General features: G+C 37.8%; 1 protein-coding gene across 2 annotated transcripts in view; it reads left to right on the forward strand.

Annotated features, from left to right (window-relative positions):
• LOC135198061 (choline/ethanolamine kinase-like) overlaps window positions 1-15,577 on the forward strand; it is an 85,203-nt gene that overhangs the window by 53,433 nt on the left and 16,193 nt on the right. For both annotated transcript variants that reach the window (XM_064225457.1, XM_064225458.1), the window contains exons 3-4: window positions 5,256-5,355; window positions 6,004-6,132. In XM_064225457.1, the coding sequence (XP_064081527.1) occupies window positions 5,256-5,355; window positions 6,004-6,132 (229 nt within the window). The remainder of the gene's footprint in view (window positions 1-5,255; window positions 5,356-6,003; window positions 6,133-15,577) is intronic.

Genomic DNA, 15,577 nt, shown 5'->3' on the forward strand with positions numbered 1-15,577 from the left:
TGTGTAGTATGAGCATTATCATGATTCAAAAATATGTGAGCAGTCATTCTTTGTCGAACAGACTTCAGCCAACGAGTGATATACTATTTCACCTGATCAGACGAGTTGAGCTAGACGACAAATCAAGATTTAAAATTGATGTAGTCGTTGGGAATCGTAAGGAAACAAGCATCCTTCGAAGTCCTTGTAGGTCATGTCTCGCTGGACTGGATCACATGCTCCGCAGCGTTGGAGGGCTATTGTGTACATGCCCGTTTTGTACCCACATCGTTACGCAAACGAAAGCCAAGCCTTGGCGAGGCGCTGTTCATGAGCTGTTGTTGCACTGCGGTGGATTACATTATCATGAAGCAGATTCTTTCAGGTCCAAGAGTGACGCCACTTTTGCTCTTCCGCTCCATTCAACCTTCGAGCTTCAGTTATCCGTTATATAACACGTTTTGAGGACTTTAAGTATGCAAACAAATAACACTTTGTGTATTTACTTAATTTGATATCACTGGCCGTGGTTTGGGATTTCTGTCTTTCGTTGTATCTAACAATAATTGAGCGTGGTTGATACCTGAAAGCTTTTAACAGGAAATAATAATTTGGGCCGTAATATGTGTCTTATTTGAAAGGTTTCAAACATGCACTATGAATAGTAGTATTGTTTAGAGCTTTAAATACGTTATAGTGGCATGACAAAGAATGGCAGTGGAACTATTTTGACGTCATGCTGGCAAGTGAAATGCCCTTAACCCTCGAGTCGGTTCTTTAGGGGCTCCGCTAATTGGGGCCGAATCCTGCCGAATATAATAACGTTCACTCAGCACAGAATTTTTATTTGTTTATTTTTTTTTTATGGGGAACCAAAAAGCATCATCCATCTCTCGGATGAAGGGTTCTGGCTCACTTTCAGAGTTGTTATTATTATTATTATTATTATTATTATTATTATTATTATTATTATTATTATTATTATTATTATTATTATTATTATTATTATTATTAATTTTGAATCTTCAAATTTCATTGACGTTTGTCTCATGGAGTTTCCGCAAGGATTTAAAACTTTAGTTTGACTGTTCCCTGGAAGACTTGGTAGAACGTCATTTGGTTATTAGACAACAATCTTGGTTGCGCTTGAAAAAGAAGAAAATAATAAGCAAAAGTTTCAAGTAAAAGCAGGTTTTCATTTCTCCCATTATATGAAAACATTACTATGTATCGGCAATATGATTTGTTGATTAGGATGGGTCTCGTCCCTCGGGTACGCATTGGGACTTTCACACTCCACAGTCTCTTGTTTTCATTTTCTCCGTTCTTGGAAAACAGAGACTGATTGCGGTTCCCAAGTACACATTTGCACATGAAGAGATAAAAACAGTATTATTGGTGAACGACAATGTTTGCGGGAGATTGCATGACAATTTTCAGTGGTTTGAGTACGTCATTTAAATCCGTGATTTAGGGCGAAAAGTTCCTCCATTGTCTGTATGTACATACAGCGTGTTCATTGCGTTAGATTTGAGTTGAGAACAGATGTTCACATGAGAAGTCTGGTCAAAAGCAACTTTGACAGTTTGGCAGAAATTGATTAAACTTGATACTGTGGTTTCTGTTTGTTCTCAAGACGTGGTAGACTTGTTTCGAGGGAGGAGCGCCAGTTTTTCATACATATTATGTATCTCGTATCAGTTAGTTAAACGGTCAGCATCAGGAGCACGAAGAGATGTCTGTTTTAGACCATGATTATATTTTCCGTCTTTAACGTTTTTTCCTGACTCAGGAGTGCTTGTCTTATTGTATAACAAAAGGTTATGTTCTAGTTACAATGTATTCCATGATTCTTTGAGCCGTGGTACTCAAGGAAAATCCTTTCCAAACAAGTTGTGCTGAAAAAAGTAATGCTGTATGAGAAACAAACCACATTGAAAGTTGTTTTCACGTATCGATAAGTACTATAAGATTAATGTAAATTGCAATAAAGACTCTTGATCTTCAAAGAATAGTGTTCTGAAGATCGTATCGGAGACTATGGCATATAAGAACAGGTATGCTTTCATATCATATCGTTAGGGACTAGACTCGTCATTTCATATCAAATAACAATTATATTCTATAAGCTCTTTACATTTTAGTTAAGTCTGATTTATTTTTCACTGGTTTTGAATCTAGTGATTTAATGAAAAGTCTGATTCATTATTGTCTGCCAGTCACAGTTAGTTTTGCCTGCAGATAAGAACATTTGATATATGTACCAACCCCTGTTGATCTTCACTAATTCATTATATATTAATCATCTTTTACGTTAAAGATTGACTTCAGCATGATCGTTTAAAACTAGAGATCAAATTAATCGGAATGATGTACGACGTGAATACTAAAAGCATTCAATTAGCAGTTTGCAACATCGTCACTTCTCTGCTCTTGGGCAGGAATATTCTTACCTGCAAGGGATAGAAATGTTTTACTTCTAAGAGTCACTCATGTTTACTGCTACTGCGCAGTAGCTCAGTGACCCGTGGAAGCGCTGGCGGGGGATGTACCTTGCACCAACCTGTTTTTTTATTTTTTATTTTTTGTAACCTGAACGCCTTAGCTAAGATATTTTCAATTTCAAGATAATCATGTGCCAGTTTGTGGAACCGTCATTTCAATGTTACTGTTACGTTGATTTTAAAAAGAAACTTTTCTTTCGAAAACGAGTCGCTGCCTGGTCTCCAGGTACTGTTTCCATCACTATTAACGCATCAAATTTTTTCAGCGCCCTCAAGACATCAGCAGTAGTGCTGGGCACGCAAGTTATGACTGCGTGCTTCGCGTGAGGTACACATTTACCAGTTTGCTGGTCATTCTACTCCAGTAAACTGAGCATTTGTGGAATGTAGCGTTGCATGTGTACATCTTAAGTGTCACTAATCAATCCTATTGTCGCTGTGTGTGTTTTCCCTATAGGACTTTTGAGTCGCAAAGATAAGGGTCGCCCCATAACTTGAACATTGTCATTACTAAGAAACTTTGGGCCCCTGTAAATGCAAATAAGTTCTCAAAGATTTTATTTAAAAAAAAATGTCTTGCAGTTTTATTTCAAGTTGAAATACGCAGCTTCATAATGCTATAACCAAGTAGTCTCCTCCAACATTTTTGTCATATTAAAGGTCACGATTGTTGTCGTTTAAGATGAGGCCAACTTGTGCTGACACGAGCTCTTGCTCATGGCCATCACATGAATAGCGGTTGTCATCGATTACATTGAAGATATCAGCAGATGCAGCATCCAAAAGGCGAGTGGGAGGCATATAATCGAGTGCCGAACCTTCCCTGAAAAAGCGAGACACCATATCTTAAAAACTATCTTATAGAATCTTGAAAATAATGAGTAGAATCTTCTTGAAAATAATTATGTTTCCCACATCTAAATTACCTCCAACTTATTTATCTACCCTAACCTGGGGACATGAAAAAAAAAAACAGGGCTTGTACACTACTAGTACGTATCTCGGGAATTTGCGAGCGGGAGAGAAAGTCGACGCTGTTTATTAACCCTTTTTTTTTATTGCTGTTTTACGTCAGTACGATGGACAAGTTTGACATCAGTGCTAGAACACTACTTGGCGTCGCTGCGTAAGATGGTCAAGTTTGACGTTGGTACCCCCTGTTATTTTATCGACAATTAAAAGAGGGTCCAGGATGGGTACCCCCTATTATTTTATCAAAAGAGGGTCCAGGAAGCCAAGCCACCATTGAGTCATCACAAGTTATGATCTTCCAAGACGTGAGACTAAATGAATGTTCGTGTTGTCTTGTCTTTACAGTCCATTGTTGATTTAATGAAATAATGGCAGCTCAGCGAGGTCAGCTGTTCCTCATCGGGTCTCGTGAAAAGAAGCGGAATGACTTTGACCATGCAACATGGACGACTTGCTCAAGAATCTTAAGTATTTACGCTTTATAAATTGCAGCTGCCTTGATGTGGGATATTGGGCGTCCGGGGGTGGGGGTGCGGGAAGGGAGGCATCTTTCATTTATAGACTCTGTTTCCCCTGGAAGTTCGAAAAGGAGTGTTGCCAGTGGTGTTGAGCTGTCGGCCAACCGTTTCATGGTGCGTCGCCTTCCAGGCGTCTGAACGGAGCTTTTGCAGATAGTACGATTGCATATACTGTGTTTGAAAGCACCGTCGCCGATGTTTAAACCTATCTGAACGAAGCATATTATTTTCTATAGTATTTTTCATTTCAATTCGTTTCTTTCCCGTATTTATCTTTACTATATGCATACACTTGCTTCTAGGACTAAATACTTTTCAACCAATTATTTGGTATTTGTGGATTTATTTTAACACACTGTAACTCATCTATTTTGATACACTGTTACTTATCCATTTTGATAAACTGTAACCTATGTATTTTGATAAACTGTAACTTATCTATTTTGATCAACTGTAACTCATCGCAATTTGATACATTGTAGCTCATCTATTTTGACACACTGTAACTCATCTATTTTGATACTCTGCAACATACCTTTTTTTTGATAAACTGTAACTCATCATCTGTTTTGATGTACTGTAACTCATCTATTTTGATAAACTATTACTCATCTATTTTGATACACTTTAACCCATTTAGTTTGATAAACTGTAACTCATCTATTTTGATACACATTACCCCGTCGGTGAGTTTACACTAGGCTTCACCGCACGCTGCATACGTAAGACTCACCACCAACTCCCAAATTCTTGTTAGCCCGCCTACTGGACTGCTCATTAGGGTGAGTTAATGAGCAGTCCAGTTGGCGGGGCTAACAAGAATTTGGGAGGAACTGGTTACGAGTCTTACGTATGCAGTGTGCGGTGAGGCCTAGTGTAAACTCACCTTAACTCTTCTGTTTTGCACTTTAACCCATCTATTTTGATGCACTGTAACTCATCTATTTTGACGAACTGAAACTCCTATTTTGATACACTGTAACTCATATATTTTGATACGTTGTATCTCATCTGTTTTGACAAACTGTAACTCATCTAATTTGACAACCTGTAACTCGTCTATTTTGACACACTATAACTGTCTTGTGATATTCGAGTATTATGATCTTACATTCACATACAGCAAGTGTGAAAGACCATTAGTTTGCAAAATAAGGTACCACATAACAAAATGGCCAAGAGTTGCAGAGTCAAAAGATATGAAAAGAATGAATGAATAACATTAGATACTAGTAATTTAGTTTCTGATGATTTCAACAAAGAATATTATTTCGTATTGCAGTGGTGGTTTGTCCAACTTACTGTATTACTGCGCCTTGCCAGCTACACACCCTCCCAAGTCTACAGAGCCTTCAGAGGTCCTCCTCAGGATCTATGGACAAGTAAGTGTCATACTTGTGAACTCACTCTTTCCATATAATATAGATTAATATATATATATATATATATATATATATATATATATGTGTGTGTGTGTGGTGTGTGTGTGTGTGTGTGTGTGTGTGTGTGTGTGTATAATGTAATAGCCACAATCCCCCTCGTAACTTCTCGAATTCTTTGAGCTTTTTTGGATACGATTGTCACCACAAAGCCTCGGATCCAGTTGCAAGAAATTTGAAGTAATTATGATATCCGGCAGCGGGAACGAAGCCGTGTCCCATAATCACAACGAGGTCACGTTGCCGACCTGACCACAAGAAGGATAAAAGTCCTATTACAATATATATCTATCTATATATATATATCTATATATATATATATATATATATTATAGAGAGAGATATATTAGAGAGAGAGAGAGAGAGATGGAGAGAGAGAGTGTGGTGGATGAGAGAGTGATGAGAGAGCGAGAGAGAGGAGAATGTATCTATAAATTTATATACTTGTACATATATATAGATATATACATATATATATACATGTGCGTATATATGTATAAATGTTTCATTTATAGGAATTTTTTCAAGGTGAGCACTGCCTGGAAGTGAAGGTATGAGAGTGATTCCAATGAAGGCTACTGAATCTTGCAGGTCCATGGCGAAGACGCCCTTGAGTCGTTGCTGACGGAGAGCGTAATCTTCGCCCTGTTGTCGGAGCGCCGCTTAGGTCCCCGGCTCTATGGCGTCTTCCCCGGAGGTCGACTGGAACAATTCATTCCGGTAAGTAACTCGATTTTGTAATATTGTAGAAAGAAACACCCTTATCTACAGAGATGTCATTTGTAGAACGAAAAACACACTTATTTACTATACAGAGATGTAGGTATAGTGGAGGTAGTAAGAATAGTAATTACGTAAAACTGCCTTTTGGCTTATGTGGTTCGTTGGTTATGTTTATCAACAATCACTTTGCTATCTCATTGGAACGTTTCGTTACCTCACCTGCTGATACTGTCATTAATCAATGTAGTCCTGGTAACTTGCTTACCGAATAATATAGAAAGAATCTCTTGTTTCTCTTTCCTACTCCTGGTAGGGGTTAGTCCCGTCAGTGTACATTCCTCACCTGTGCACTCTAGGGATTACTGTAGGCAGACAGCAGCAGCGTCCCTTCGGCCCCTAACTGTACTAAATTTTTAGCCTTTTACTTGACCTCCAGTGCGCTTCTTTTCGTCATAATTGCTGTACAACCACTCCAACTCCTCCTTTTACTGTCTAAAAGCACCGAATGTCGGCAAAAAACTCGATGATTAGCTTTAAAGCGGAGTTTTCATTTACTAGTCCACCTCTTTCTTTTCGCTTGACTGGCTCTATGATACTGGTGATGCCTGTCTATGTATTTATCAAAGATGAGCCACTTCTTTTAAATAGGAAAAATGCAAGCTCTCTTCATGTAATGAAGTTCAGTTGACCTTGTGAACAGTACCCAAATTTGAACTTATAGAGACAGTCTTATTGTAAGATACTTTTTAAGCAAAATATCTGCAGTCCCTGCTATACAACTATTTTCACAAGGCTGTGTAGTATTTTGTCAGCCGTCAAGTGATCAGTTTCGGGAGTACCATCGATGTCTCTTCCGAGGACAGAATTGTACGTTTGACAACACAACAGTTACGAATATTACTCTGTGTTGCCTGTGACCCTGCGATATAAAGGCAGTTAAGGTGAACACCACTTCCAAATTTCACTCATTTTTTTCCCACGTCGTGTGGCATATTTCTTTTCTCAAAATAAGGGTATGTAGCAATACTCGCATTACGTTTCTAAAGTCTTCCAGCAGCCATTAGGCCTATTCCTCAATACTCACCCCCCCTCTTATATGGTAGGTTAGATAAGAATGTTAGACACCGGTGTTTTTTTATATATAGATCAGTTGTTGCTGGTTTGATGAGTTTCACAGTTTCTTAAATCAGCAAGTAAACTTGCTCCTTCCAGGCAAAAACTTGTTTACTGTACGACGCCACCAAGTCTTGGAACAGGTTAAATAATGATTGGCCTTAGGGTGACAAGCTCTCCTTCTCAGCGTCTAGCAACAATCGCAGGTCGAAGTGTTTATCTTTTAATATCAGGTTGCTCTTGAAATGTTTGTATTGTATACACAGTATGATATATATGTACGCACGCACGTATGTATGTATTTAAATACAGCAAGACAGCAAAGGCCAACTGCAGTGTTTGTGTAGAACAAAATATGTCAAGAACGTTAGTGAGAAGCACCTTGGCCCTTGGGAGGTAAGTGCGAAGAAACGACAGAGGTAGAAAGGGATCAAAACAAAGTGAGGTGAGGCGGATCAGTTGACCTAACGAAATAATACTCGCTCCCATTCTATAACACACATTGCCCGATGTAGATTGGATTGCCAGTTTACTCCAAGTTGATGGATAATGAAATTGAAGTAAGATTTTTTTTAGAGGTTAATTACCGCGGGATTTTGATTGTTTTTACCTGCTTGGGTGAATGTTAAGGAGTAGGTTTCGTAGGCTGAGGGCGAGGTGTAGGAGAGTGATGAGCAGTATTAGACAGTACTGATCGAAAGTACAAATGCCGAGATAATCTCGATTTTGCAGGGCGATTCTTTTTCTCCGGGAATTGCTTGGCATTGTACAAAGAATACTTTATATCTGTTGTTAGCTATTTGTAAGTATCTGTAGTTAAGAGAAAACAAAAATATATAGTATTTGGTATTTGACAACTTTGGATTTGAATCCACGCAGACCATATCAAAAGATGCATTGTTTTACCATGCATCTGGGATTGTGTTGTTGAATAACTGAATATCATCATTTTAATCTAATTGTGTACATTTCATCGATGTTATTCACACTTTGAGAGAAGGTTTTCTTCAGTATGTGACTCGGCATTGCTGGATTTTCATTTGATGTTCAGCAGAGGGAAAAAGCGGGTGTTTGTGATGACAGCTATCGCTTAGAAAGCCTTGTCCTTAATTTGGAGCACAAGTGTTACGCTTTAGGAGATAACAGATGTTGATATATGTACGTACGAGGGCTCTCGCGAGCACTCAATCGTAATTATGTAATGTTTACTAATGTAAGCAGTAAATTGAGTGCCTTTCACCTCTTGCCGTTCATAGAAAAGTAAATAATGAAATGAGTCTGATGTTTTTGTAAAAAGATCGTAAAGAAGAAGCGCAGTGAATTTCTACGCTGTACCTGATTGCTAAACATCACCGATGCAGGTGTGTGTGTGTGTGTGTGTGTGTGTGTGTTAGAACTTGCGCGGGCGCACGCACGAAAGTTGTTGTTGCTTGTACTCCGTTTCTGTGATGTCAGACGACGCAATTGTGTTGCACCATGAGATCTAGGTAATGTTGATTTTGCGCAGAGATGACACAAGATCATAAAACGGATGTGTGGACGTCGAACTTCCGTCTGTCTGCTTTTGGGGATTAAATTCAGTGTTTTGACTGACTTAGGTATAAAAAATGGGTTTCTGTAAACTTCCATAATCTTAAGGGGTTCAGGAATCACAGAAAAGTGGAAAAATTCTCTCTCTCTCTCTCTCTCTCTCTCTCTCTCTCTCTCTCTCTCTCTCTCTCTCTCTCTCTCAGTAGTAAATTGAGTCCGACTCTTCCTCTCAAAAATGAATTTTATAGTTAGAATATATATAATTTATATGTATCTGTGTGTATATACGTATACACCTATAGGTATATATTATTTCAGTAGATGAAACCTATTCACATGGAACCATCCCATAGGTCCATTGACTTGAAATTCAAGCTTGGTTTCACACACACACACACACACACACATACACACATACACATATATATAATATATATATATATATATATATATATATATATATATATATTATATATATATATATACATATATATATAAGGTAGTTTCCCTTTACGGGAAGTGGTTGTGAAAGCAAAGAAACTGTCACGGTCATGTGTATACCGCAATTGCTGAATCATAGTTGAGCCTTCATCGGGAACCTGTCAAATCAGCGGCTCCGTACACATATGCAGAAGGCTCGTAGCAGTCCTTAACCCCATGCACACACTGTGCAGTATTCACGTTTCCAGGTGTTCCACTTATCGCTCCTCGTGAAACTTATGAAATAATGCTTTTTTTCTTTTCATCTACCCTTTGTGCTCCATTATTTGCGCAAGACTAAATCATCTCAGATAAAACTGGTCCATCTTTCCGCTTGTGTTAAACTATTTACCACTTGATATGTGCCGCCACATTTCCCACCTTTCATTTCTTATTTTGTAACATTTAATATGCCAGTAGTTGGTTTTTACAAAACCAACTTCAACGTCCACACATCAGTTCCATAGAGGAGAAGAGGCTCGATAATCCTCCCTTTCATTCTCACCTTAGTCTGCAAGACGCTCTAGTTTCCTTTCAAATCTTTTCACACACTGCCCTCTCTCTCTCTCTCTCTCTCTCTCTCTCTCTCTCTCTCTCTCTCTCTCTCTCTCTCTCTCTCTCTCTCTTTGCCTCTTTCATCCTGCCATCATCCGATATCATTACTCCCAAACACATTCCATAACTCCCTTGTTATCTAAGGTTTGGATACCTGTTGGCAAGACATCTGACCACTTACGCTGAAAGTATTCATCTTTCCCTGGCGTGTAGTTTGGCCTCTGCCGGGGCCTGGAAGCCTGTGGTGCCCTCTTCAATTTCCCTAGATTCCGGTAATTGAAATTTGCATGATTGGTCTTGACTTTATTGCTGCTTTTGACTGTTTTAAGCATAAGACCGTTTATTCCAACTTGGATAGATGGGAGTTAGGAGACTGTTTTATTAATATTACTGAATTGAAGACTGCCAGATATCAAAGAATATCACAAGTATTTAATCTCTATTGTTACTCATGGTAGTGTTCTTGTCCTCTTACTTTCTGCTTTATATATATGCAATATGTCTTGCGTAGAAAAGAAGCTTCTCGCTTAAGCAGATAATACTACTTTCAATGCGCCATTCCCATCTCCTGAGTTTAGGCTGCAATTCCTGAATCTCTTAACACAGATTGAGCTAAAATGAGTGCAGAGTGCAAATTAAGCGGGAAGAAGTTAAATCTTAACATAACTCAATTTATGAATATTAGCAGGCTTAGGAGATTGATCGTCACTATCGAGATCATGTCTTTGACAGTGTTTCTTTAACTGCAGGTATCATTTTAAATTCCTGCTTTTATTCTGTATTGCAAATTCATTTTGAGGAAACATAGACAATCGCTTCCTTCTTCATTTGCACAAAAAGTTGGTATATGGAGAAAATCTTTCAAGATTTTTAGAGGCCTGCCTATCCTGAGGAATGTTTCAAATCTTTTATTCTTTCATGTTTTGAATATTACTCCCCATATTGGTCTTCAGTTGTGCCAAATACTTGAGTTTTATTAAATTATATCTAAATATTGATATCTTATACCATCGCTCATTGTGCAGCATGTTTTATAAGATTTTTTTTTTACCATTCTGTACGTTGTATTCAGTGATTCCCAAACTATACCTTTCACCAGATAGAATTAGGTAGTTTTATTCATGTTGTGTGCAGTGATCTCCCTGATCTCGTAGTTGACTTGTTAGGATTTCGGAAATTCAGACTTGATGCAAATGCTTTTTCCATTGAGCAGGCTGGCATGAGTTTTACTTTATATTAACTGACGTTTATTTTTTTACTGTTTTATATCTTATGTAGTGTTGTTAAGCCTGTTTGTTTTTCTTTCATATTTCCCTCATAGTTCATCCTTAGCTTCTCAGTTTAATATTCTGTACTTGGAGCCTTTTCTTGTTTATGGCCACGGGAGTTGTAGCATTACGGCGCCTTTAACTAGTATATTAATTGCTGACCGTATATTCCCTGCAGATGGCCCTTCAATGGTAATTCTTGGCAACCTTTATAGTGGAATGGTGTTGTAGGTAATTAAAAAGACTCTTATTAACAACCCAGAACAACATTTATTAGATGACCGATTAGAATTAATAAGAAGTGCAGTTAAAATTGCTCATAATCCATAATGGTGACAGGCGCCATGTGAGTCTAAGAAATATTCAATGACATTAAAGTAGCTATTTTGAATTTCTTACTTATGTAGCATATGTAGAACATATTCTGCAGGAAGAGGTTACCAGGAGTTAACTTTGTTGAACCAGCATTTTGTCATTGATCATAAAGTCTCTTCTTGGCCTGTAATAGTAGTATACTATAGAACATGAAGCTTTTCCTCAACGGGGATGGCTCCAAAATAAGAAATATGACAGTTGTCGCCTTCAAGCTTTCATCTTGAAGATGAGTCGGTTTGATATCGTTTAATGCATTTATCTTTTTTTATTATTAGGAACGATACTAGTAATGACTATGATTATTTCCAGGTAAATCAGCAAAATTTTAACTGGTTATGAAATGAAGATGAATAGTTTTGAGGATACATCGCTTGTAGAAAGGTGAAATGTCTTGTTTTGATGTGTCTCCCTCAAGATAAAAAGATCAGAGTATGAAATTCAAAGCTTTGACTTTATTTTTGCAGTTAAATTAGGTTTAGCTCTTGAGTTCTTCTTTCCATAGGTTTTGAGGAATCCAAAGTTATCGTTGTGTGGAGACATATTATCCCGGTGCTCCTTCTTTACCGAAGTATTTTAACTACAACGGTATCGGAGTTTCTTAGATGATCCAGTATGCCGGACTTATCGACTGAATTCACTTTCAGGAAGGATAACCTGTTTACCAATTGTTTTTACTAAGATGATAGTGTGATGGCATCGTCAACTGCTTTTTCAATCACGAAAATGGGATGCAGAGTATGAAAATGCCTCACAGTTTTCGGCAATTCAGTGGAAATTCTCTCTCTCTCTCTCTCTCTCTCTCTCTCTCTCTCTCTCTCTCTCTCTCTCTCTCTCTCTCTCTCTCTCTCTCTCTCTCCAGAAATTTCCACGACCGACGGGCAGACGTTCCCAGCTAAGATCATCACCAACCATCGGCGTATGGTAACTTTCCGTAACAGATGTGCCTGGGAGGGGAGGCGGCAGTATCAGGGACGAAGAAGATGCATGTTTTGAAAGATCCACGATGGTGTTTATTACCAGACCAGTTTGCCTCGACCGACAACGTCCTTTAGAAGATGTGGACCAGTCAGTCTTTTGGCATTATTCAGTCTGATGTTCATAGGTCGTCCTCTAGCAAGTTACAAGTTAGCAAGGAGAGTTCGTACCACACATTCTCACCGCTGAATTACGGTGAATTGTGTGTGTGTGTGTGTGTGTGTGTGTGTATGTATGTATATATATTCGTAGGTGACAGATCACTTATCATTTATAAATTCTCCTTTGGTGTTCATTCCAAGGTTGAGTGAATTTGATATTAAACGATATTTGTATGTATGTATGTGTCTTTTACTGTAATCTAGCAAGACACTATGATGATGAAAAATGCCCATAGGATACCAGTCTGATGTTCATAGGTCATCCTCTAGCAAGTTACAAGTTAGCAAGGAGAGTTCGTACCACACATTCTCACCGCTGAATTACAGTGTTGCTAGGAATTTAATAGCATTGGATGTGTATTTATGTACACACACACACATACACACACACACACATACACACACACACACACACACACACACACACACACACACACACACACACATATATATATATATATATATATATATATATATATATATATATATATATATATGTGTGTGTGTGTGTGTGTGTATGTGTATGTATGTATGTATGTATATATATTCGTTGGTGACAGATCACTTATCCTTTATAAATTCTCCTTTGGTGTTAATTCCAAGGTTGAGTGAATTTGATATTAAACGATATTTGTATGTATGTATGTGACTTTTATTGTAATCTAACAGGACACTATGATGATGAAAAATGCCCATAGAATACCATTTATACATGTTGCAACAATATCTTTCGAATACTTCTGAATTTCTGCTCTGCCCACCATACAACAAACAATAAATTTCAACGACAAAATAAAGCTTCCTATGTCGAGAACCTCAAAAAAGCAAAGGAACACCTCGATTCTAACATTCCATTTATTTTTCATTTTCCCAAATCCATCTGAGGTTCACCCATTTATGTATGTTTAAATAAGGAGCAGATGCTGGTGTTTATTAGATGACATGTAATAACTGTAATTAATTTTTCGTTAGGGAAACAGTTATATTTCAGAGATAAAGGCCGTACTGCAAATAGGAATGGGGCTGAGCTGGTTTTCAAAAGTTTCTTCCTGCACAAAGGGAGATTCTGGCATCTGTCGCCATCAGTCAAACTAATAATAGAAATCCGTCAGGAGGACATTGGAAATCTTATTTCACCAGGTGTTCAGCGGGTACCCCACCAGACTCGCTTTCATCCATTCTGGGTCACTGTCCATTTTTATACCATGTACTTTGTATTGCCACACCTGCATGTGCTGTATAAATGTATCATATGTACAGATTTGACCAGTTAGCAGGATTACAGAAGTATTCGAAGTGTATAGTTACAATGTGTATATAGTAATGGGACTCTCCTTAGTGAGTCTGAAGCTTTAACTATAGTACTTGGTATAAATTTTGACTCGCAACTTGCTTTTGAGAAACATATGCTGAAAGTATCCGCAAACGCTGCACGGCAGTTAGGTATAATACCTCAGTTAGGTATAAGACCTCATACATGTATAATATAGTGATAAAGTCAGTGCAACTTGTTTTAGGTCATTTGTCCTTCCTTTACCAGAAGACTGCTCTACTGAGTGGATGTCTGGCATTGCCAGAGACTTATCTGTCTTAGACAGAGTAGTTCGTGGTGGTAGGTTTCTGTTTCCTATTATGTATTAGCAATTATGACTTCGATCTCTTTGTTTAAATTTTTCATAAGTTCTATTTTAACAGAGATTTTTCACATTCAAAATTAATCTCTGTTCCTGTTTTCCTGCCGAAAGCAACCAGATTTGCCGATCAGCAGCACCAATATGAAGTAAATGTGCATCGCTGTCAAACTTGTCATTCCAGAGGCCCTTTATTCCTCCCTCACAAATTTTGACTTTGGAGCAGTCTCTCCCTGAGGACGTTGTACAATGGGAACCTCAAAAGTTCAAGCAACACATTACTACCCTAATAAAACAATTCACCTTGTATTTTAATAATCTACCCTCTTTTATATCTATTTATTTATTAATTTGGTAATTTATTTTTTTTCTAATAACTGATCTCTTATTTTTGTATTTCGCATTACCTTCTGTTATTTCTTTCAAATGAACACCATATTTTTTGGAAGCTTGAATTGCAAGTCAATGGCCCCTTAGGCATGTTGCCAATGGATATAGTTCATCCAAATAATATATACGTATATATATATATTATATATATATATATATATATATATAATATATATATATATATATATATATATATATATATATATAAGTATATATATAATGTGTGTATATAATATAATAATATATATATAGATATATATATATATATATATATATATATATATATTAAGATACATACATCCATATATAGGCAGTCCTCTGTTATCAGCAGACTTGGTTAATGGTGATCCAGTTTTATGACGCTTGTCTAGCGCCACAAAATCAGCGATTTATGTCACCATAATGTGCAGAGTTCCAGATATTGGTACCATAAGGGGCCAATAATAGAGTTATGGTGCTATAGCATACCTAACAGTGTGTGCCATTAACTGGTTATCAGTGCCATAAATCGCCAAGTTTCGGTTAATGGCAGGTTTCGCTTATCAGCACCCCACTGAGAACGGAATCCCCACCATATATATCTTCAGCCTTGGCAGGCAACTGTTCTACAAGCAGGACACTTCGAAATCAAATGAGCAGGTGGAAGGGACCCTTTTTCCTTGGTAGGCAACTCTTCTAAGAGAAGGTTACTTTGAACACAAACTTTGTTCCCTAACCTTGGATTGTGCCATAGCTATTGTGCCGTGGCCTTCCATGGTTTAGGGTTTTAGTTCTCTGGCTTCAGGGTACAATCAGGCATTTTTCTTCTTTGTTTACTTTACTGTTTTTTTCACAGTTTGTAGGACAGGCCCATCCTGACTGCCATCCCCTGTTGTTTTGGCAAATGGTGGGTTTGTTATTTTCAAGGTGTCTCGGTTCCATCCAGTCGACCAGTTCCTTTCAGTTTTCTTTCAATGACCCATGG

Source organism: Macrobrachium nipponense, chromosome 21, assembly GCF_015104395.2.
Source record: "Macrobrachium nipponense isolate FS-2020 chromosome 21, ASM1510439v2, whole genome shotgun sequence".
Lineage (NCBI taxonomy): Eukaryota > Metazoa > Arthropoda > Malacostraca > Decapoda > Palaemonidae > Macrobrachium > Macrobrachium nipponense.